The 22,537-nt window shown below is 36.3% G+C and overlaps 1 protein-coding gene across 3 annotated transcripts in view; it reads right to left on the bottom strand.

Moving 5' to 3' along the window:
• Nucleotides 1–466: 466 nt before the first annotated feature.
• PTBP3 (polypyrimidine tract binding protein 3) overlaps nucleotides 467–22,537 on the bottom strand; it is a 65,075-nt gene continuing 43,004 nt past the window's right edge. For all 3 annotated transcript variants that reach the window (XM_083816485.1, XM_083816484.1, XM_083816486.1), the window contains exons 6-14: nucleotides 20,262–20,372; nucleotides 17,237–17,411; nucleotides 13,686–13,763; nucleotides 12,850–12,989; nucleotides 9,826–9,859; nucleotides 9,105–9,197; nucleotides 8,305–8,521; nucleotides 7,199–7,276; nucleotides 467–6,512 (exon numbers count right to left, since the gene is read on the bottom strand). In XM_083816485.1, the coding sequence (XP_083672611.1) occupies nucleotides 6,380–6,512; nucleotides 7,199–7,276; nucleotides 8,305–8,521; nucleotides 9,105–9,197; nucleotides 9,826–9,859; nucleotides 12,850–12,989; nucleotides 13,686–13,763; nucleotides 17,237–17,411; nucleotides 20,262–20,372 (1,059 nt within the window). In that variant the 3' untranslated portion in view covers nucleotides 467–6,379. The remainder of the gene's footprint in view (nucleotides 6,513–7,198; nucleotides 7,277–8,304; nucleotides 8,522–9,104; nucleotides 9,198–9,825; nucleotides 9,860–12,849; nucleotides 12,990–13,685; nucleotides 13,764–17,236; nucleotides 17,412–20,261; nucleotides 20,373–22,537) is intronic.

Here is a 22,537-nt window from a genome sequence, read left to right as displayed (position 1 = left end):
AGAAACAGGAAGCTAAAAGCTACATCTTTTTCAGCCAGCATTTAAATTTTGGAAATGTTTGTGCAGGTGCTACAAGCTTGAATCCTATGGCTATACAAGAGTACAGCTAGGCTAAAGAGAAAAAGAAAAGAAATCTGATTGATGAATCCCCAAGGCTTGAAGTCTCTCATCCCTGTCTCAGAGAATGAAGCAGTCTTCAACCGCTGAAATGGATCAGAGTGGTGGTTTTCCATCCTACTGAAAATGAAGATTTCTACCCTGTTCAGGTGTTACTGAACTTCAACTGTTGTTGAAGATGTGCTTTAGTCCTCTTAAGATACATTTGATATAAAATGCTTTTTCTTAGATGGCCATGTTTGCTAAAGAAAAAAAATTAAAAAAGGAAATAAGACATTATTAGCTGCACAAATATAAGACAAGAATAAACCCAAAGCAATAGACAAGAACACAGGAAAATTCAAGAGAGTACAGATGTAATGACATTTATTAAAAGGCATGCTACAACAACTAGAGTTAGCAAAAGAGTTAGGTGTAGATACCGAGTAATCAGCAAATACACAAATTTAAAGGAAACCATATATTGCAGTGTAAACAATTTCAAACTAACCATGCACTACACAATTAGATTATTTTTTTTTTAATATTACATCATCTTTGCCCTTACAATATAAACCATCTCAACAAACATGGAATCCTTTTTCTCCAATGCCAGAAGCTGCTTTACAAATGAAAGCTGGTACTGTTGTTTATTAAAATATACAATTGATGTTTTTATATAAAAGCATTTTACACTTTCATTTGTCCCCCAAAACAATTTTTGCCAGGTTTAAAAAAAGGTTACAAATATTTACAGCATTTTCTTGTGTTAGATGAACATTTTTATAAACCAAGAAGGGACTTTTATGAACAGCTACGGTAAAATGAAGGAATGTCAGTAATTCCTAGTCATGCTTTCGTGTCTTGAATACAGTACTAAAAGTAGCTCGTTAACCCCTTATCATACATCATTTGGTTCACTTTATGACCTCATTTTCTACTAAGTGTTTCATCCACCAGCAGCAGTCTCAACTAAAGGCCGCTTTGCACTGGGTCTTCCCATCAGTATTTGATCAGAGAACGTGATGTGCTGATGCAAGAATCTGCTTAGTTAGCAACTCTAACTTAATGTGCTGCTGCAGTTCTAGGGTGAAATTTTGCAGAAAGTGGACAATATGCTCAAGAAAGATTGGAAAGTGCTTAAAATGGACTAAGTACATAGGTGGTTAGATTCCCGCTCATCATAAATAATGCACAGTTTTCAAGAACTGAAAAACTGTTTACAGTGGTGACGTTAATCTAAGGTAAAAGCTTAGAAAAAAAACCCCTTCAACTATGTAAGCATTTCATTTGTTGGGGACTGTTCCAGGCACAACCTGTTGTTACAATACTAAATTGGAAATATGTGGATTATGCTTGGATTCTGGCATACTGCAGTACAAAATAAAATACTGCAGTGGTAAAGGCAAAGTTATAATTAAATCTGTATTGAAAGTTGCAATTGACTGCTTGTATAGTCAGTGGACAACATTCATTCTTAACAATATAAATATACAATTTCCAGGGAAAAAAAAAAGGTATTTATTATACTTAAAACAGCAATAGATACAAAGAAAAACCCCTACATATAGGACTGCAGAAGGCACATAAACTTTGGTCCCATTTTGTGTTGGTCCCTGCCCACCTACACAATAAAGCCCTGAAATTAAGAATCTCAGGATTTTTCTGTTCTTTCATGAAATAATGCACAATTCTTAATTGTTAGGATTTGCTTTAAAAAGAACAGGCAAACAGTCTTGTGTATAGCAAAGAGGTCTTCAGAAGACAGTTAGAAGATGAAGTTAATTTAAAAAAAAAAAAAAGGATAATCTGAACAGTATCCTTTCCGCACAACAGTAAAAACACTCAGTCTGGTAGGTCTGCTTTACATAGCAGCACGCCAAGACAAAAGGTTAAAGCAGAAATTAAAAAAAAAAGCGTCTTATAAGCAGTTACCCTCTGACCTGAAAAACAGCAGTACGTGCTAGTTGTGTACAATGACAAGAATAGGTCCATATCCAAAACAGAATAAAAACCTCATCACTTCGCTAAACAAAATGAATGAATCTGAGGACAGCAAGACACTCTGGCAGTTTTTTTCAATAAGGGCAAATAGTTTTCTCAGCATACAAACACAGGTTTGCCATCCCTAAACACAAAATGCCATAGAGGCAAATCTCCTCAGATCTGTGCAATAATAGGCACAAAAAGACATCAATCTATCTCAGTAAAAGGTTGCACATAAAAGTGCAACTGACAGGACCGCCAGACAATGCAACCAAATCAAATTAAGAATAAAATTTTCAGCGATTTGTTCCAATTTTCCAAGACATTTTAAAGAACTTGAATGTAAAAGTTTTACCATTAAGCAACAAATCGCAATTGAAAAGGCACTAAGGGACATCCAGGGTTGTTAAAAAAGGCCTTACTACACTTTGAACCAAGCGTGCTTCCACCAAAAAAAATGGAGTTGGAGGTAACCCAGAGCTGATTTTTGACTTGGCATATATAAAGGCAGAGAACTTCACCGTCAGCCATTTCTGGCAGCCATGGTCAGGATTTAAACACTAGTGTTCTAGAGTACAACTTATGAGTTACATTATACACATTACAAGGTACTCCACAAATGATTTAAACAGAAATTAAGAATTTACGTTATAGAAATTATAAACTTATCTTTCACAACTTAACGCCAGAGTATAGAGAAGATGGAGCCAGGAACATTTTTGGGAATTGCACAGTAATAGCACAAAAGGCAACGTATGTAGGATGCAATAAGCTTAAAGCCTAATTACATGAGGGAAAAAAATCACAATGAGGGCAGTCAAACATTGCAACTGCGGCTCAGTATTTGTGAAATATCCATTCTTGGAAATATTGAAAACTCTGGACAATTCTCTGAACAACATCTCAGAGTTGGCCCTAATCTTAGTGAGAGGTAGGACTAAGGCCTTCAGAGGTTCCTTTCCAACGTACATCTGTAAGAATCTACATTCTGTGTAAGAATCTGTAGAATAAAACCATTCTTTCCCAAGTCCTGCTCTTTTCACCGATATCAAGCTCATATATGCTTTTGAGAACCATGAACTGAGATGCAACTGTGCTTTTGCAGCCAGGCACTGATGAGTCAAGCACAAAATATGAGAATTACTCCTTTTCTCCTGATCCTTCACTAACGGCGCATTATAGTACTGGTTTTGCTTGTAATTATTCAAGGCAGAATATTGAATGACATAAGCTAGCCTTAACTAGTACCATCATTCTGTTAAGCAAACAGGAAGATGTACTGCTATTTTTGAAGCCTGCCTGCACTTTTTGTACAATCACATCTCTGTAAGAGGCACCATCTCTAAGATATACACCAATCTAGATGTAAGTTGAGGAGAATAACTCAACTAAAGAAATATAGCAACAACAAAAGAAAATTATAAAAAGATAGAGGATAAATGTATCACAAAAGCAAAAACAAACAAACAAAATAAACCATAGCATCATAAATATCTACTACCCAGATTTTTCTTAAATTAAAAATCTGTAAATATCTGGCAACTTAAACTGGAGGCCTCCGCATTTCAAACTGCAAGCAGTCCAGAGCTGACATTAGCTATATTCTAACATTAAGATAAAAACAAAAATAAATTCATTTCTCTTTCTGAGAGAATGTTGTAGGCCCTTTACATTTATTTAAGGCCCTTTCATTTATCCCCTTACGTTTATTTAAGCATTCTCACCTTCCGTTATTATAGTCAACAAATTAAAAAGGCACATAATTTGTCTGTTTGTATATACATATAACATTTTACACAGACAATATACATATACTGCTTCTGATATTATATATGTAAATATTAACTCTCAAATTTAAGGTTCCTTTTCCCTGCTTCAGAGTTACATTCAGGTCTAATGTGATTTCTGTCGTCTGTGGCTCTAGTTCTTCAAAAAAAAAGTGACAACTCGTATTTTATGAATAATGTCTTAATACTATCAAACCACTTTATGTGCAGTAACAAGAAACATTCTCAGTCCAGCAACTGTCTGTAGCTGTTACCAACGTGACTGCTAAGAAGGTTAAACGCAGACATGAATTACGAATTAATTATCTTGTTGAAAATGGTTCTATCTGCAAATGAACAAGGCTGCCTACAACTGTACTTTGCTAAAAATGTAACGATGATACTTTCTAGGCTACTCTGGCACCACAGAATTAATTTTCATGGAAAAAAAAAGTTTGAAAATTCACCAAACTGAATCAGGCATTTCAAAGAGGGTAAAATGGAAAGACTACCTCAAATCCCAAAGACAACGTAGCTATACCTAAACCCCAGTAACTTTCCGTTAAATATTACATTCTGAATAATTATTTACTTGTGTACAAGCATACAACTATGGTTACCTACATAGTCAGCATTTTACCAACTGCCAAATAGCATGTTTTTGTTGCTGTATAGAGATCTGGCACCTTCTTCACTATGGTTGGCTGCTGCATTTCTAATAAAGTTATAGACATTAATAAAGGGCAAGGCAGTATCTCACTGATTTTACAAAAGTACTTCAGAGAAACTATTTGAAGAAGTTTACTCCAAAATGCTCAGATCTCTCTAGAAATACACACTCTATTCTAGAAAATAGGAAAAATCCTTAAACTCATTAAAAAATCATGAAAAAAATGAGTAAGTTGCAAAACATTATTGCAGAAACAAACTCTACAGTAGTTTTAAGTAAGCAATGCTATGATATCACCTCTTTAAAAACTAACATTTTTTTTTGGAAATTCTAAAAAGAAAAAGCACTTATAAAATGTATTTTTTCTTAAAATACAGACAGAAATCAGTGAAGTTCATATGTACTTTCAACACAAACTAACTGCATCTCAGCTCATTCTCCAAAAAGAAATGGACAATCAGTATTGAACTTTTTGATTTCTATAAAGGAAAGAATGCCCTTTAAGGTCAAAATTGGGATGAAAATGCAGGAACCTGGAAGAGAATAAGTTACATAAAGTCCAGAAACTGGAGTCAATTTGCTCTTTTGCCTTTCTGTAGAGATTTTGTTTGTTTGTTTTGGTTCTTTCTGTGTGGGATTTTTTTTTCAGTCAAATATGGGTATCAGGCAACTGCAACCAGTGAAGTTCAAAGAGGCCTACAGGATTGTACAACGAGTTAAACCTCTTTCCCACCTCTGCCCTATCTCTATACCGAAGCACCAGTATCTAGAATTCAGAGCGTTACTTATTGAAAAAAAACACAAATGAAGTAGTAAGGAAAATATTTACAAAAACAGAAAGAAGAAAGTTTGAAAAGCCCACAATACGTTTTTCAAGATACTTCAGATAAAACTCAAAGCTATTGTATCATAAGCACATAGTAAGGCACATAATAAGAAATTAAGTAAATACACAGTAACCATAGTGGTACAAAAAACTGCTGAGGTTTAATTTTTCATCCCCAAATATGACCTTACCAAAAATAACTTCTTAAAAATTCATTAAACTGTCATAGACCTGAATATTTTCTATAAGATTGTAAACATTTTTTTCTTTAAAGAAATGTAAAAAACTCTTTGAAATCAGGACTATTTTCCCCTCTTATATTCTCCAAAATACTATTACACAACACCACTTCATAGTAAAAATAACACAAACTTCCATTACATGATGAAGTCAAGCTAAAACTCTGATATCACATCTTGAAGAAACTCATCAAATATCTTTTATTCCACAGAGAAGGCACTGCCTTTTCTCTAATAATTTAACCCATAAGAACAGCACAGACTTTGTTTTTTTAAAAAAGTTAATTGTAAAGATTTGCCAAAGTATGAACACACACCTCAGTAACATAAATACTATTCAGAGGGCACTCACAGTCAATGCTTGCTTTTCTTCAAGAAATCCAAGCACTACTTCACATTCAAATTAGTGTTTAATATGTGTAGAGTAGACTCATCATTTTGTCAGATTTTTTTTGTTTGTTTGGTATATTGTAAAAGCACTCCAAAATGTTTTGTAAGGCTGATTTGGAATAAAAACTAAAAAGATATTCTCAAAAGAAAATTCTAAGTAGGAAATTTGATGATAAATATTATTTCTAAAAGACATTTCATAGAAGAATCTTTTTATGAATGAATATTAAATGTTGATCACATACTGGCAGCTACAATCAGAAAAGATCATCCCCTAATTCTTTGCTGTGTGTATGAATAAGCTTTTTCTTTTAAGAGGCAGAGTTGGTCACAGCTGCTTCAGTCTCTGTTTGAAGATCTTAACCAAAACTGCGATGCTGTCTTAAAAGGAATGTTCACAGAAAAGTCAGATTGTAGATTTTGAGAAGGAAACTCGGAGGTGATGGTTTTCTCCAAAGTCATGATTGTGAAGCTCAATAAGAGCATGAACTGCTTCCTCCACAGAGCCCAGCTGGATAAGAGCCATTTTGCAATCTTTCCTGAAGTACAACAAAAAACATTATTAATGCTAATCAAATTTTCATCACACTAGCCAATACAAAAAAATAGTGCATGTATTTTGTCAGCCATGCCATATAAATCCCTTCCACACTGAACAGTTGTGCAGTGCGAGACTCAGATATAGTTATGTATCTGATAAAAAAGAGAGATACCAAGACTACATAAATTTTGTAGATCAATGGTCTACAGCCATGCCATTCTTCCATAATAATGCATTTCAAAAAGATGAGTCAAGATATGGCTCAAAGACCCGCTAGAAAACATTTGTATTGTCTATATGTATGGGATTATTCATGATTATGCTAAAATAATGTTGTCAAGCAACATTAATGAATGCTAGAACAGATTCATTGTCATCTTTCACTTAACATTTTACATATACCTCTTGTACTTCTTTTTGAAGAAACTACTATTTCATTCACTTTCCTAAAACTTATCTTACTTCAAACACACGTGGAATTTGTCAAAAGGCCAAATATCTTTCATTTAATTATGCTAATATAGTATCCCATTTGAAATTTTAAGATTAGAATTATCATAAACATGTCACAGCTGTACAGCTGTTACCTATAGATAGTGTCATACACAAGTGGAATTTCCCCAAAAAGCCATTATCCATCTTCCAGGATGAAAGATTGCACAATGTTTTTACATGAGAACTTACTGGAAGAATCTGAAGGCTTTCACAGTAGATCCAGTACCTGCAAAAAGGTTCTTCAGATCATCAACAGTTACAGAAGGCCTGTTAAAAAACAAAACAAAACCACCCCTACTTGTAAAAGAGCACAGAGATCAGTAATATCATCAAATTCCCAGTTCTGGCTTCTAAGCTAAATTTGAGCATCAAATACCATTTCCACCAACTTAAGCCTAGTCAATGCTTCAGCCCCCAAATCCTGGCTTTGACACTAAGATTTAGCACTGTAGTGTGCTACAAAAATAGTTCAGACACAGCCTACTGCTTTTCATCCACCTTCAGTTCTGTCTCTGTTAAAATCAGATTGCATAAAAATTAAGTGGTAGCTCCAGAAATATCTTTTGTCTTGTAATTACTGTTAGTATGCTGCATGTATTTTCAATTTTGAAAGTTTTCTATTTTACTCAAAAAGCCATTTAAGAAGTGTCCTAAATATATTTTTTTCTTGTTTGAACAAAATTCCAGTTTTCTCTTTTTTTCCCCTTGAACAGCTGCAGAACAAAAGAAGCCTGTGCAAACTTATGTTTGGTTGTCAGTTTACACATTGTTGACAACATTCTAGCATGGAAAAAGGTTGTTTCCAGTCTTAAAGAACACACTTTTTAATAACTGCTTTTTAAACACAACTTCCCCTTACATGATTATTCTAAAGTCTCTAGAAACCATTATTTAAAGTGTTAGAAACATTAAAAACCGTATCTACATTATATAATGATGCTAATGATGAATTTGATGCAATGTAACTCTCAAAAAGCATGTCTTTAATTTTCCATAAAAATTTGTAACACTGAACTTAAGATATGAAAAAATAAATATATTTTCTCAAGAAAACGTAAACTCTATTAAAACTTATCAAGAAGAGCAATAACTTTCAATCCATTATCCTCTTCACTAGCAATAAAAAATGACAGTTAAAGAATTTGCTTGTTGTTAGTTACAGAGCAAAATGACCCAATTCTCAAGAAACTGTAGAAGGACAAGGAAATTTACAGCTTACGTCAGACTTTGTAGCTTTTAGAACATAACCTAAAAAACATCATCTTTCCAAGAAGATCATACATGTAGATACTCACGGGATATTGGAGAGATGCAGGGTGGCAGACGGAGGAAAGATATTCTGGAAGTTCTTAGAGCCAGGCTTCTTAAAGCGATGTAAAGGGCTATTGCTATAGTCCTTTGTCAGACCATGGTCCTCTTGTCCTTCACGAGGCAGCTGAACAGTCTGATGTTTTGAAAAAGTAGCGTGGAGGATCTTCCCATAAAGCCTCTGTCCATTCAAGTTGCTGATAGCTAATCAGTGGAAACATCATTTGAACAGGAAAACAGATGATTGGAGTGGAAGAAAAAACGATTTTTTGCATACTGCTGTTGTCTCCTGTTTAGTGTCAGATTTCACATTCTCATTTTTAAATAGCAAATTCCATTTTTACGAGGTGGGTTATGTTTCCCTTCATAACATTACATTTAAAACATGTATAAGGATGTATATACCCTCCAGTCTAAATGCAACAGAAACACAAAGCAGCTTTTCAATAAAGAGCACTTGATTATTTTTAAACAGGTACATATAAGATGACCTACATGAAAACTGTATGAGTTATTAACAAGGTAAACTAGAGGAAAAATCTATGATGCTTTAATTCTAACATTTACTAGATTGAGATTTGCAGGTGTTTGGGTTTTTTTAATCATTATAGGAAAATAATTTGCATACATGAAAGTAAGCAGATCGATATTAATATATGAAAGCCGAAGTTTGTAAGCATCACCACGATCGATTAAATTTGTTATATTAGCCACTGACAGATGGCAAATTCCTAATCTTTATCACATTCCTGGTAGCTAGAAGCATAACTGCCTTAAAAAGGAGTACCTAGTTGAGCCTGGATTGCATCTGCCATCTGAACCAAAGCATTTTCTTTTTTCTTAAACATGATCTTCACACGATGCACATCACCATACACACCTGTGGAAACCCAGAAAGAAAAGTTGTCCAGACAATTACTACAAAAAGCTCAAGGGCAAGTCTCTCTCTTTTGATTAACCTTAGGGTAAACAAAGAACAGGCACCTCATTAAACAGCTTGGTTAGAATATTAGTATGAAAGAGAGCTTTCAAGCTTGTGTATTATTTTCTGAGGCTCACAAATAGGGGAAAAAAAACAGTATATCTGTCATAAAACTGCATGTCTGTGTTCAACTGTTAAACAGTGCAACGGTGTTAAAGTTCTCTCAACAGAGGCATATTAAAATATCACCATGAGAACATTCTTCCCTGCAAGTAACATATGTGCCAATTCTGTATTGCGTTTCCCCCGATACAATCTTTGTTTTCTCATCTTACTTTGCTTTGCCTTTCTTTGCAGTAAACAAATCAGAGCACACACTGAAGTTCTTCTGAAACCATAACCATTCTGCCTTTTTGGTACCTGTGTACTACTAAAACTACTGCCTCAAATTACTGTCATTTTAAAACCAGCCCATTCTATTGTGCATTTTCTGGACAAAATGGAACTTTAATTAACCATTGCTTGTCAGTTAAGGAAAAAGAATTCTAGTCCTGTAGTTTCTCAAGGTATATTTGACGTATCTTACCAAATAGGATGAAAAGTCCATGTGGTGTGATGGCCTGTTTAAATGATAAAATCAGTATATTATTTTTAAAGCCATGCAAATAAAGAAACCTACTCCTTAAGTGCGTGGTAAACAAAAAGAATGGGAGAGATACTGCACACTAATACATAAAACCGTTTTTCCAGAAGCCATTCCCTTCAATAACTACAGCGTATAGCATTCTTGTTAATATATATCTGCTATGCATATATGAAATATTTAAACAAGCTAACACTTCAGCTCATGCATTTTCATCACTCAAGACTCAGTCTGTCATGCTGAAGAAGTTATTAATATATTAAGTGACTTAATTACTTGAACTTATTCTTTCCAAGCAGTTCATTCACTGAAAAATCAAAGCCATTTGCTACACTAGAAATAGAAAAGAGCATTCAATAACTCATTTGTCTTTTGTAAACAGGAGATACCAACTACAAAACTAAAACTGGTTGCTTCTAAATGTATTTGCATTGTCTTCAGTTTTGTCCTCATCTCTGCACATGACCACAATATGTGAATGACACGTGTACTATTTAATTGCTTATATATGAAACATAAGGAAAATGCTGTTTGAATTTTGTTTGACTAGAAGTTGTGAGAACAAAGCCTGACTCTAAAAGAAGTAATTTTTCTTCAGAGGTTTTTAATTAAACCATAGTGTACCAAGTTCCCCAAGTACCAAAGAAGTTAACTTATACCTTAATGAAGCCAGATTTTATTCAACTGAGATGAAGGTTTTTCTAGTAATGAGTACTAAAAATACCTGCTTATCAGAAGGCACTATTCGCATTCAACTCACAATGTCTGAAATGTTTATCAAAACCTACCTGAATTATTTAAAACAGAACATGCTGCAGCCTAAATATCACCCTATAAAGGAACAATTACTATCAGTGTAAAATTTAAATGTTTTTCATGTTTATTCTTTTGGCTCAAATACTTTAATTCAATGCAGAATTTATTTAAAGTTATTTCTTAACTAATTGAGACTGCAATATTTCTACTAAAATATGTGTTGTTTTTTTTTGAAGATGAGCAAAATAGCTAATTGAAAAATCATGAGGAATAGTTCAAACACACAGTGAAACCCTGCATAAGGGTAGAAATGAAAAGTGAAATAAGGTGAACCAGATTTTCTATACATAGAAAAAGAAGGAATAGGGCTCAAACAACCACTACCAAAGAACAAGTGTAACACACTTTCCTATAAATGTATTTACAATGACCTATATTTCCAACAGCTGATGTTGTTGTATATTCTTATTTTTACCTTTTAAGAAGTTTAGCAATATTTAATGAATTTACGTTGTATCATGCATTGCAGCATGAAGTTCTACGTGACTTTTTAGATATGATTAGTATTAGGTAAAGTGGCAATGTCCTAAAACCAGCTTTGATCTATGCTTTGCATATCCTTATTCTTAAAAAGCGCATTCCTTTTAGATTCAGAAAATCATCTTGAATGTAGGAAGTTAGCTGTAGAAAGCCTGTCCACAGCAATCATCAGAAATTAAGTGGTAAGATACACTAACAAAGCAAAGTGTTATTGGTTTGTCTTACAGTCCTAATCTACAGCTGTTTCTTTTTATGCGTAGTGTAGAATTCAACTATTAGGGAAAAAAAGTAGGAAACACAGCAATTACTTAAATATTAAAGGAATTGGTCAACAAATTTTTAAACCTTAGTAATAATGAAGTTAACTTCCACTTTGACTATAACTCAGTTTTATCAGTTTTATGGTTAAGTGAATTTAATGAGTGAGTAAAACAAACAATTTTACATTGCTGTTGAACTGCTTATCAGCAGTCAAGCAGAAATGTGTATTAAGACATGGCCTTTGTAAAGCTTATTTATTTATTTAAGAGATGTATATTGCTTTTAATTAAGTATATCAATGTGTAATGTTTGAATAACAGGGGCAAGCTTATGAAACAATCCACTATACAAATAACTATCCAAGTTGTCCCTGGCAATTTTACAGCCAACATATCAAAAAAAAAAAAAAAAAGAAGTGTGGTACTATGGAAAGTGAACACGTGTACCTATTAACTTTAAAAAAGGTTTTACAGAGATATCAATTCCAGAGGGCACCTGTGTTCTTCCTCTTCAATCTGGGAAAGGTTGCAAAACTAGAATAATAGAATATCCCGAGTTGGAAGAGACCCACAAGGATCACAGAGTCCAATCCCTGGCTCTACACAGGACCACCCAAAAACCAGACCATCCGTCTGAGAGCACTGTTCAAACACCTCTTGATCTCTGGCAGGGCTGGTGCCATGACCAGTGCCCTGGGGAGCCTGTCCCAGTGCCCGACCACCCTCTGGGTGCAGAACCTTTCCCTAACACCCAGCCTGACCCTCCCCTGTCCCAGCTCCATGCCGTTCCCTCGGGTCCTGTCGCTGTCCCCAGAGAGCAGAGCTCAGCGCCTGCCCCTCCGCTCCCCTCGTGAGGGAGCTGCAGGCCGCCATGAGGCCTCCCCTCAGCCTGCTCTGCTCTGGGCTGAAAAACTAGGAAGATCCTATCAATGTTTTGAAATGTATTTGATTTGTCACGCTTTTATCTCCCTTTCCTGTCCCTCCTGTTTCTCTGACTCCCCGTGTTTTGTATCAAATGAAAAATTCTTTGGCTTCTCTAATGATAAAGTGGTACCCAAAGAACTCTAACTAACAGAGATACCAGTGAGTGTAGTCATCATATGCATTGTCTACCTCTTCAAACATTTCTCACATCTGACCATAGACCCTTTGCTAATTAGTAAGCTTACATTACGCTGCTAGACTATGTTTCCTGAAGTAAATTGTGCTGAGAATCTTTTCAGTGCTGACCAGGGTTTTTAAGCCTCATCAATACTGCAAATTATCTTAAACAATAAGAGCTGCCCTGTTTTTGATACTATGAACACAATAGTATTCCTCACTTATGGCTTCAGCTAATGTTCATTTCCAAAAAGGATTCTGCCAGTTGGTGTAAGTAGATACTTGCATCACTTCTATTGATCAAACTTACCTCAGGGTTGAGGTTGCTGACCAGTAAAACAGAATTTCCTGGAACACCAGTAACACTTGGAATAGTTATCCGTCCAGATGCTGCAGATGTGTTGACTGCAAGAGAACCAAGTGCTCCAGGAAGAGCTGGAACTGAAAGACCTGGAAAGGTATTAACAGCACTGCTTGAGACATTTTTGAAGACAAACGCAGGTTAAGCAAAAACATCAATATTCAATTAAAAAAATGCTTTTAAGTTATTTAGTTATTCCTAGTATCTGACCAATAAAGCAGGACGCACCTGCCCTCTAGAGATGAAAAAATATTGAGCAGCCCAGAAAAGAAGAAAAATCAGTTAGCACCAAAGTTTATTCTGTGTGAGAAACAAAGAGATCACTGAGTCTAGAAAACTATTTATTTCTCATCTGGCTATAAAGCCTGAGAAGGAAAGAGTTCCTACTTTACCTTTGAACGTAACATAAGCTTTGTAATTCTTAGAAAAACAGACGCTTAGAATTTCTTCTCTTGCAGGTTATCTTTTTCATGGCATTAAATTTCTTTACTTATTAAATTAAAAACGATATCAACATATGTTTTTTATTATGGCAAGAAATTTTACTGAGTACTATGATATACAAAGATAATCAGAATGACTCAGATGAACATTGGGTTCTGACTGCTAGACTTAAAAACAAATTGCTCTGAAACCAGGTGTACTCTGATAGCAGCACTGCTTTTTGTTTTTTTATATATATATATATATGTTATATGTGTGTATATATATATATGTTTATGTGTGTGTGTATATATATATACACACGCACACATTTATTTATATATATATTTAATAAAACTTACCAGCACCATGAGGAAAGCCCACGGCTGGGGCAAATCCAGAAGCCCCTGCATATGGTGGGAACATGATACCATGGGTGCCTAGAGATAACAGACACATCTAATTATAACAGACTTGAACATTCCTCTCAGGAATAAGGCTCAGCTGCCAGCACTGCTATTCTGAATGTGTTTTGTGATTACATCTTTTGTAAAAGGTTTGGGCTAAAAAACTCTAATGAAATGGCAGTTTCTATGTTTTACAAAGACAATTTTCAATTACTTTTGAAGGCAAATATTCAGTGTCTTTCAGTGTCCCTCTCTAAAATGAAGTCAGGGCAAGATGAAATTTAGACAAGTTTAATTATGAAAGCACAGCATAGATTGGCATTCATTAAAGCTGAAGTACCTGTGGTGCAGTGTTAGCTAAAGCAAGTTTTTTATTCATAAAATGGAAATGTATTCTAGAATTTTTCTGGAAGTAAGTACACCCAAAGGTGTTTGCAGGGATGAGATACCCTTATTTCCTAGATATTTCTAAAAAAACTAAGGGCTAAATAATACGAAAAACTAGAACAAGTCCAAGCTTCTGAAGTTTACTAGCTATTGGGATGAACATAAGATACTTATTTTTCTTTTTAAGCAGATGTACTTTTAAAGCTTGCATTAATTCATAAATAACAGCAGTTGTAATCACAAATATTAAATGGATTTGGAATAACAGGGTACAGAGAGTCCTAGCAAAAAAGATTGCTCAGTGGCTTTTATGTTGTTATATGGAGTTAAGCGCTACCTTGGGCAACGAATAAGCTTGCGTTAGATACAAGCTTCAGTGTGGATTCTTTCATATGTTAGCACACTAGCCTGTTTTTTTAAACAGTGCATATATAATCAGCAAATACAACCTGCAAACCTGGCAAAGTGTTTGTTTTACTACTCAAACCTCCATCACTAACTAAAATAGCTTCATTCACTAACAGATGGTTATTGACAGGAATAATACAACACCATAAGAAGTATCAGTTATGAATTACAAAACCAACAAATGAAACAGACACCACAGATCATGTACTCATGAATATCGCATCACGTTACACCTCCTCTTATCTGTAGTGACAAAGTGCCTTTAATACAAACAATGGAATACATTTATCACACCAAAGCAAGTCATTGTGTTCTTGTAATACACACACCGGTGCATTATACTGACAGGTTCTGGCCATATAGATATTAATCACTTATTCACAATCCAGGAATGATAATGGAAACGTTAATGAAGAAATAGATAAAGAGCTTTCATTCTGCCAAATGAGACCTGCATGTTGCGCACTGATACCAAAATTAGGCATGTAAAAATAGTCAAACAGACCTAATGCAGAAAGATCTGGAATTCTTTGTTGCATTTTTTATTTGTAAAATCATTTTCTTTACAGCTAGCAGGTTTCAAAGCATGCTCATTCATATATATCTGCCCATGCTCTGTGGGCGAGGGAAAGTTTTAAATTCAAAACATTCATAAAATCCTCGTTTACAGTTATATATTATAGAGCAATATCTCAAAAAAAAAATAAAAAATCAAGACCAGTTCATTTTTGCTATTAAAACAACTTCAAGTCTACAGGAGAAATTGGATGCACTATTCCAATAGAGATACCTCCTTTATCTTTTAGTTCTTCATCGAAACTGCCTGCACAAGTAATAACATAGGAAGCATAAGTACTGACATGACTCCCTATATTTTTTCCTAATGTCATGCAGCTAAGTATTATTTGAACATGCCTATGGCAGCATATCCACCTTGTACCAACTGACAAACATTAGAAGCACACTCCATCCAATCCACTTCCATTTTTGAAAAGACAAATATCTATGCAGCTTCTTCACTATGAATACACTATAGAAACATCTTGAGGCAGGTGTCATAATCTTCCTTACATCAGTACACCTCTGCTGTTTTTACCATTACTATAAACATTCAACCTAAAAATGGGCCTGCAGAGTGCCCTTGACACAAAGCAGCCCAATGGTATCCTGGCTTGCATTGGATCAAGTATTGCCAGCAGGTGGAGGGAGGTGATTCTTCCCTGTCCTCAGCACTGGTGAAACCACATCTGGAACACTGTGTCCAGTACTGGCCCCACAGCACGAGGGAGACATGGACACGCTGGAGAGTCACAAAGAGCCATAAAGGTGATGAAGGAATGGAAGCATCTCTCCTACAAGAAAAAGCTAAGAGTACTGGGACTCTTTCGGCCTGGAGAAGAGAAAGCTCTCTTCTCTTATGCATGTATACCTACATACGGGTATATGTAGATACCTGTAGGTGAGATGCAAAGAGAATGAAGCCAGGCTATTTTCAGTGGTGCCCAGTGCCAGGACAAGAGGCAATGGGCACAAACTGAAACGTAAGAGGTTCCCTCCGAGCATTAAGAAACATTTTTACTGTGAGAGTGACCAAACACTAGCAAAAGTTGCCCAGAGTTTGTGGAGCCTCTCTCCTCAGAAATCTTCAAAAGCCACCTTGACATGGTCCTGGGCAACCTATTCTAGGTGTCCCTGCTTTAGCAGGGCGTTGGACAAGATGAGCTCCAGAGATCCCCTCCAATCTCTGCTATTCTGTGATTCTGCAAAAATGAGATTGCTAGCAAAAACAGGTTTGGAAGAGTGAGGGGCAAGGAAATTGAGAAGTGTTCATCTGTTATTCCCCCCAAACCATGTTTACTATGTTATCTCTACCCTACAAGCAAGTTTGTCCTTAATCTCTTCTAATTTTACTTCACCTTTTCATTTACATTTCAGATCGTGTAAATAGAATTCATTAAAACACAGCAGATTTGTAACAGCCATGCAGCATGTTTCCATGATGCTTTATGGCAAAACCTCAAAAAAATTATAAAGATAGGCATGGATTTCATAAAGACCCAAAGCCTGCCTTTAAGGAGACAAGCAAAAACAATCAAGAAAGTAGTGAGCGCAACTCACTTTATTACTCTAATCAGAGCTACCATAACCAGCTATTCAAAAAACAAACCAAAACCAGTATCTGCCTTAGCTATCATAAAAAGAGAAAGGAAAAAAGAATTATTCTGCTGCCCTTTCTATTGTTCTAACCAATATTAGACATCTATTCAACAGCTGAGACAGTTTGTAGCTGTGTATTATTGTTAAAAGTTGTCATTAAAGAGAAAGAAAAATAGCTAAGACTTCTAAATTGCCTTGTGAGCACTTCTTCCAGCTAATCAGATTAATCTGTTTGATGATTTGCATTTATTACTAAAGTTGATTAGATGAGCATCTATGTGCTCCTTATGCCAAGAAGGCCTCTCCAGTGTCACTACAAGCAGACACCTCTTTCTCGATGCCACAGAAGTGACTTCTAAAAATGAAGAAAATTTCTGAAATTTTATCTCTTAGAAGGCAACTACAAAAGACACAAACACTACATTTATTAATGCAAGTCTTCTAAGATTTTGTTCTTTAAAGCAAGCAGCAAGAATATATCCTGAAGGGTAATGCAACAAAAAAAGCATAATGATCATTCTGTATATTTATCATTAAAAGCAAAGGTTTCTTACCAAAGGCAGTAGATATGGTGGAGTCCATGGCTGGCTGGCCATCACCAGGGGGAAGATCAAGGCGAGTGAAATCTCTGCTTTTATCATTGTTGTACTTTACCTTAAGGCTTGTTAACTTGGAGAAGTCTACACGCAGAGTGCAGCATGCATTGTAGATATTTTGGCCATCCAGAGCCTGAAGAAATAGTTAAGTTTTTAGAGACAAAATGCATATTTGCAGCCCCCCTCCTAGGTTTACTTTATTTTCTCCCCACAATTGTATCCAACAGAAAATCACCTTCTCTTTCGAAGGTGCTGCTCTCAAACATCAAGTGGACAATTACACTGACCCTATCCTTACCTAGACATCCTGTGTAGAGCTTAGTGTAGTCCACTAATTAGTATTACATTGCCTTGTCCCAATATATAAAACACAGCTTTAAATAGGACTTGACTTCTGGTGGAGACTGGTGACAAGTGGTGTCCCTCAGGGGTCTGTCTTGGGACTGGTGCTTTTCACTATCTACATCAATGACATAGACAGCGGGATCGAGTGCACCCTCAGCAAGTTTGCAGATGACACCAAGCTGAGTGGTGCAGTCACACAACAGAAGGAAGGGATGCCGTCCAGAGGGACCGAGACAAGCTTGAGAAGTAGGCCTACATGAAGAGAATGAGGTTACAAGTCCCAGTGCAAGGAGCTACACCTGGGCCAGGGCAATCCCAGAGAGGAGCACAGACTGGGAGAAGAACTCCTTGAGAGCAGCCCTGCGGAGAAGGACTTGGGGGTTCTGGTGGACAAAAAGCTCGACATGAGCCAGCAGTGGGTGCCTGCAGCCCAGAAGGCCAACTGCGTCCTGGGCTGCACCAACAGAGGGGTGGCCAGCAGGTAGAGGGAGGTGATTCTCCCCCTCTGCTCCGCCCTTGTGAGGCCCCACCTGGAGTGCTGCGTCCAGGGCTGGGGCCCCCAGCACAAGAGGGATGTGGGGCTGTTAGAGCGGGTCCAGAGAAGGGATACAAAGATGATCAGAGGGCTGGAGCACCTCCGCTGTGAAGAAAGGCTGAGAGAGCTGGGGCTGTTCAGCCTAGAGTAGAGAGAGCTCTGAGGAGACCTCACTGCGACCTCTCAATACTTAAAGGGGCTTATAAAAAAGATGAAGAGCAACTTTTTATTTGGGTAGATAACGATAAGATAAGGGAGAATGGTCTTAAACTAAAAGAGGATAGTTTAGCCTAGACATTAGGAGGAAATTCTTTACTCACAGGGTGGCGAGGCACTGGATCAGGTTGCTAAGAGGAGTTGTGGATGCCCCTTTCCTGGAGGTGTTTAAGGCCAGGCTGGATGTGGCCTTGGGCAACCTGATCTAGTGGGTGGCGTCCCTGCCTATGGCAGGGGAGTTAGATATCTTTAAGGTCCCTTCCAACCTGAGCCAGCCGCTCTATGATTTTCTGCTTTTAATTTTACTTGTTCCCTACTTAACACATGCTATCAGGTACTAGTAGTGATACTAATTTGAAGATTTTTATGGTCCTTCTTACATAATGAAAATCCATCTTTTAACAGTAGTTATTCTCAGAGAGATCAAAGAAGTAGTATTTTTTGCCCAGACCAACCATAAAAGAATTATAGAATCACAGAATGATAACATCATTTAGATTCTAACAGACCTCTAACACCATCAAGTCCAGCTGTTAACCTAGCACTGACAAGTCCACCACTAAACCAAGTCTCTAAGCACCACATCTACACATCTTCTGAATACCTCCAGAGATGGTGACACAATCACTTCCTGGGGCAACCTATTTCAGTGTTTCACAACCCCTTCAGTAAAGAAATTTTCCCCATATCCAACCTAAACCTCCCCTGGTGCAACTTGACGCGATTCCTTCTTGTCCTATCTCCTGTTGCTTGGGAGAAGAGACCGACCCTCACCTCACTACAACCTCCTTTGACGTAGTTCTAGAGAGCAATTAGGTGTCCCCTGAGCCTCCTTTTCTCTAGGCTAAACAACCCCAGTTTCCTCAAACAGTCCTCGTAAGACTTGTTCTCTAAGAACCCTTCACCTGATTCCTCACCCTTCTCTGGACACACTCTGGCACCTCAGTGTCCTTCTGGTAGTAAGGTGCCCAAAACTCAACACAGTACTCAAGGCGTGTCCTCACCAGAACTGAATACAGGGCTGAGTATCGCTTCCCTAGTCCTGTTGGCCACACTATTTCTCATCATGGTGGGTGAAGGAAAAAATAATACCCAAAAGACACTGGTTTGCCATAACATACAGGATTATGATTTCAGTCCAGTATATATTATCTGAGTAATCATATAAATTTCCCTCAAATCTCTAATAAGGTATCGTTTATCATTAATACCATTCTTTAAGTAAAGATGCTATTGCTAACAAACAGGCTATAGTCCCAACTACAGTTACTAACTTCCAACATTTACTTGATCTCTAAAGATAAGTGAATTTACCTGGTAGATGCACTAATGAAAGTTAACATGTGGACTAAAGTACAAGCACCAATAGTACCAAAAGAATATTCTGTTCTTTCCATTTTGAAGCTGAAAATAAAATCAACTTCAATAAAATTATGAACTCTAAAGTGAAAACATTAATTACTGTAAATTTCTCACTGAAATAAAAACAAGTAAAACAAGGCATTCATCCAATCTCTGGAGTTTTAATTATACTACTCTTAGGATTAATTCTCACTGAAAATAGTCCATTTAGTTTGACAAGGAGAAGGCTTTTTGTGACAACTACAGCTACCATCACTCTTCACTACCACTGACAGCCCCAATCTTTGATTTGGTAGAATCAGCAAGATTTTGGTCTGTGTGCTACACATTCATGTTTGCAGTTGATGATAGAGTGCTATCCTCTTAAATAATGAGGGTTGCCAAAGTTATTCTTGTGCAAGAGTGTTAGAATGACAAGAAGTAAGAAAGTTAAAGAGCAAGCTATCACTAATGTTATATATAATGACCAGTTTATCTTGGGGAGGGAGCACAAGAAAACAAAACAGCTGAGTACACTGCACTTACCATCTTGGCATAATATGCATTGATTGGGTCGGCATACTGGAGCAAGGTTTGAAATTGATTGTTCTTTGTGAAGGTGATAATCTTCAAAACAGGTCCAAATTTAGAGAAAAGCTGAGAGGAAGGAATATGGACTTTAAGAAAAAAAGAATAATTTATGCACCATAAAAACTAGTATTTTAATACTTTTAGTAATTTTCTAAGAGATTTCTTCTGCAAGACCTGAACAGAAATAAAGTGATATCAGAATTCTGTTTCAGGTAAAAAATAAAATAAATAAATAATAATAATAAAAGATACAAAAGCTGGGGGAGAAGAATAAAATTCCCCTAAAGAATTAGCAACAACTTTAACTAAGAACAGAGAGGCCTTTATCCAATGTGTGCAAAGAAACTGTGGATAATCAAAGCAATTTTGAGAAATGGATTTTCACAAGTCAGTTAGATGGGAACTGCAAATACCTTTTAAGATACCCTTACATTCTGTATTTCAAGCAAATTTTGAAAATGTGGTGACCAAACATACATCTTAAGTAGTTTTACGTGTCTGCAAATAAATTACACAGACCTGCTGACCAAACTAGAAGACAAAGAAGGAAAGAAGCAAGATAAAGACCTTGTTTGGCTCTTACCCCAAATTTACAATTGAATGGCATTTGATTTACTGCAAATAAAGGCATTGCAGAAAAATTTAAAAAGGTTGAAACTAAATATATGTACACTCAGAATGAGGGCACGTAGCACATGACACACTCACTACATGACACAATGACAATGTCTATAAAAAAGTGAGCCCACAAAGAACGAGGACAAAAGCATAGCTAGGGTGTATCATGCAAGTGCAAAAAAACAATGTCCAGAGTAACAATGAAACAGGAAAGGAGAGTTTGGAAAGCACTGGCAGTTTTAGTACAAACTACTAGAACCGATGCAAAGCACCACAGCAGTCAGGAATGCAGAACCCCCCAGACAAGTATTAATCCTGGAATGGAAAGAAAGGCCAGAGATAAGGACAAGCATCTCTTGCTAGCCTATTAGGCCTAGAATCATGGAAAAAAGACACACTGTCCTTAACCTTTGTGCCCACTTTTTCAGTCTCTCAGGATTTAATGCTGCAGCCATCATTTTGTGGTGGAAGACAGAACAGAAACTTTTTTCACAGCAATTTAAAATTAGCTGTTGAGTTCCTGCTCACAAAGCACTTCCCCTTAAGTAAGGCCTAAGTACAGTTTCTGAACATATGCTTCCACGTGTATTTCAACAGAAGCAAATAGACATTTTTAAGATAATGAAATTCAACTTGTAACTATTTGTTTTTAAACCTACACCCTATGGCATACACCAGCTTTGTTTCTACAAAGATAACACTGAGTATTCTGTTTCTCATAACAAATATTTTCAGGTGAATTGTGGGGAAAGGGAAAAGGGAGAGGGAGGGGGAGAGGGAGGGGAGAAAAGTGAAAGGGTCTTGGCAAGCAGTTAAAATTTACAAAATATAATTGAAGCTTTGGTTGACAGCCTGCCTAATTCTACAAGAGGCTATACTTACCAGTGAACATTTTCATTTCCATTAACACACTTACAGAGTAATGTTACTTTGTAGTTATCTAACACACACAAAATGCTGCTTTAATTAGAAGATAATGTCCCTTGTTAATAACGCCAATTAAGTTCATTTTTCAAGTATTGCTTAATTTTCTAGAGCTATTGCAGAAGTATTTAAGTGAGGGTTATTGGACAACTCAAACATTGAAAAATACAATTTTTCTGCACTGAAGTGAACACTAATCATATTAAAGTAAAATAACATGAATTTCTCCTTCCACTGTCTCCTTAGTTAAAAGCAACAAAAGATAAAAAAACGCACAAGGTTAGGTACAGGAATTGCTGTTGCACTGTTATTCTAGTACAGCTCCCATAATCACTGAAGTTTGTTCTCAGGTTGTTCTGTGTACACTAATAATGCTAAACAGTTGACATACAAGTTGTACTAACATTATTGAGTGAACAAGGCTCATAGGTACAAACAAAAGTTTAGATCAGGCAAATTCCTACATCAGCGTGACAACTAGTATACTAGTTAATCAGTATCGGCTGGGAGGGAGAGAATAGAGAAAAAGGAAATATTAAGAAGTAAAAAGGAGAAGCAAGTGTTGGTAATAATTGTTTGAGATGCTAAATAGCGCTAAATACAGCAATAAGGACTACAGGTCTTTGCAAAATACTCCTAATTATTTTAAATCACATTAACTCAGGAAAGTCATATTAGGGGCATGTTTT

The sequence above is a fragment of the Anser anser genome (assembly GCF_964211835.1).
Source record: "Anser anser genome assembly, chromosome: Z".
Classification (NCBI taxonomy): Eukaryota; Metazoa; Chordata; class Aves; order Anseriformes; family Anatidae; genus Anser; species Anser anser.
Note: the sequence above shows the minus strand (reverse complement) of the source record. Positions and strands in the feature narration are given on the sequence as shown.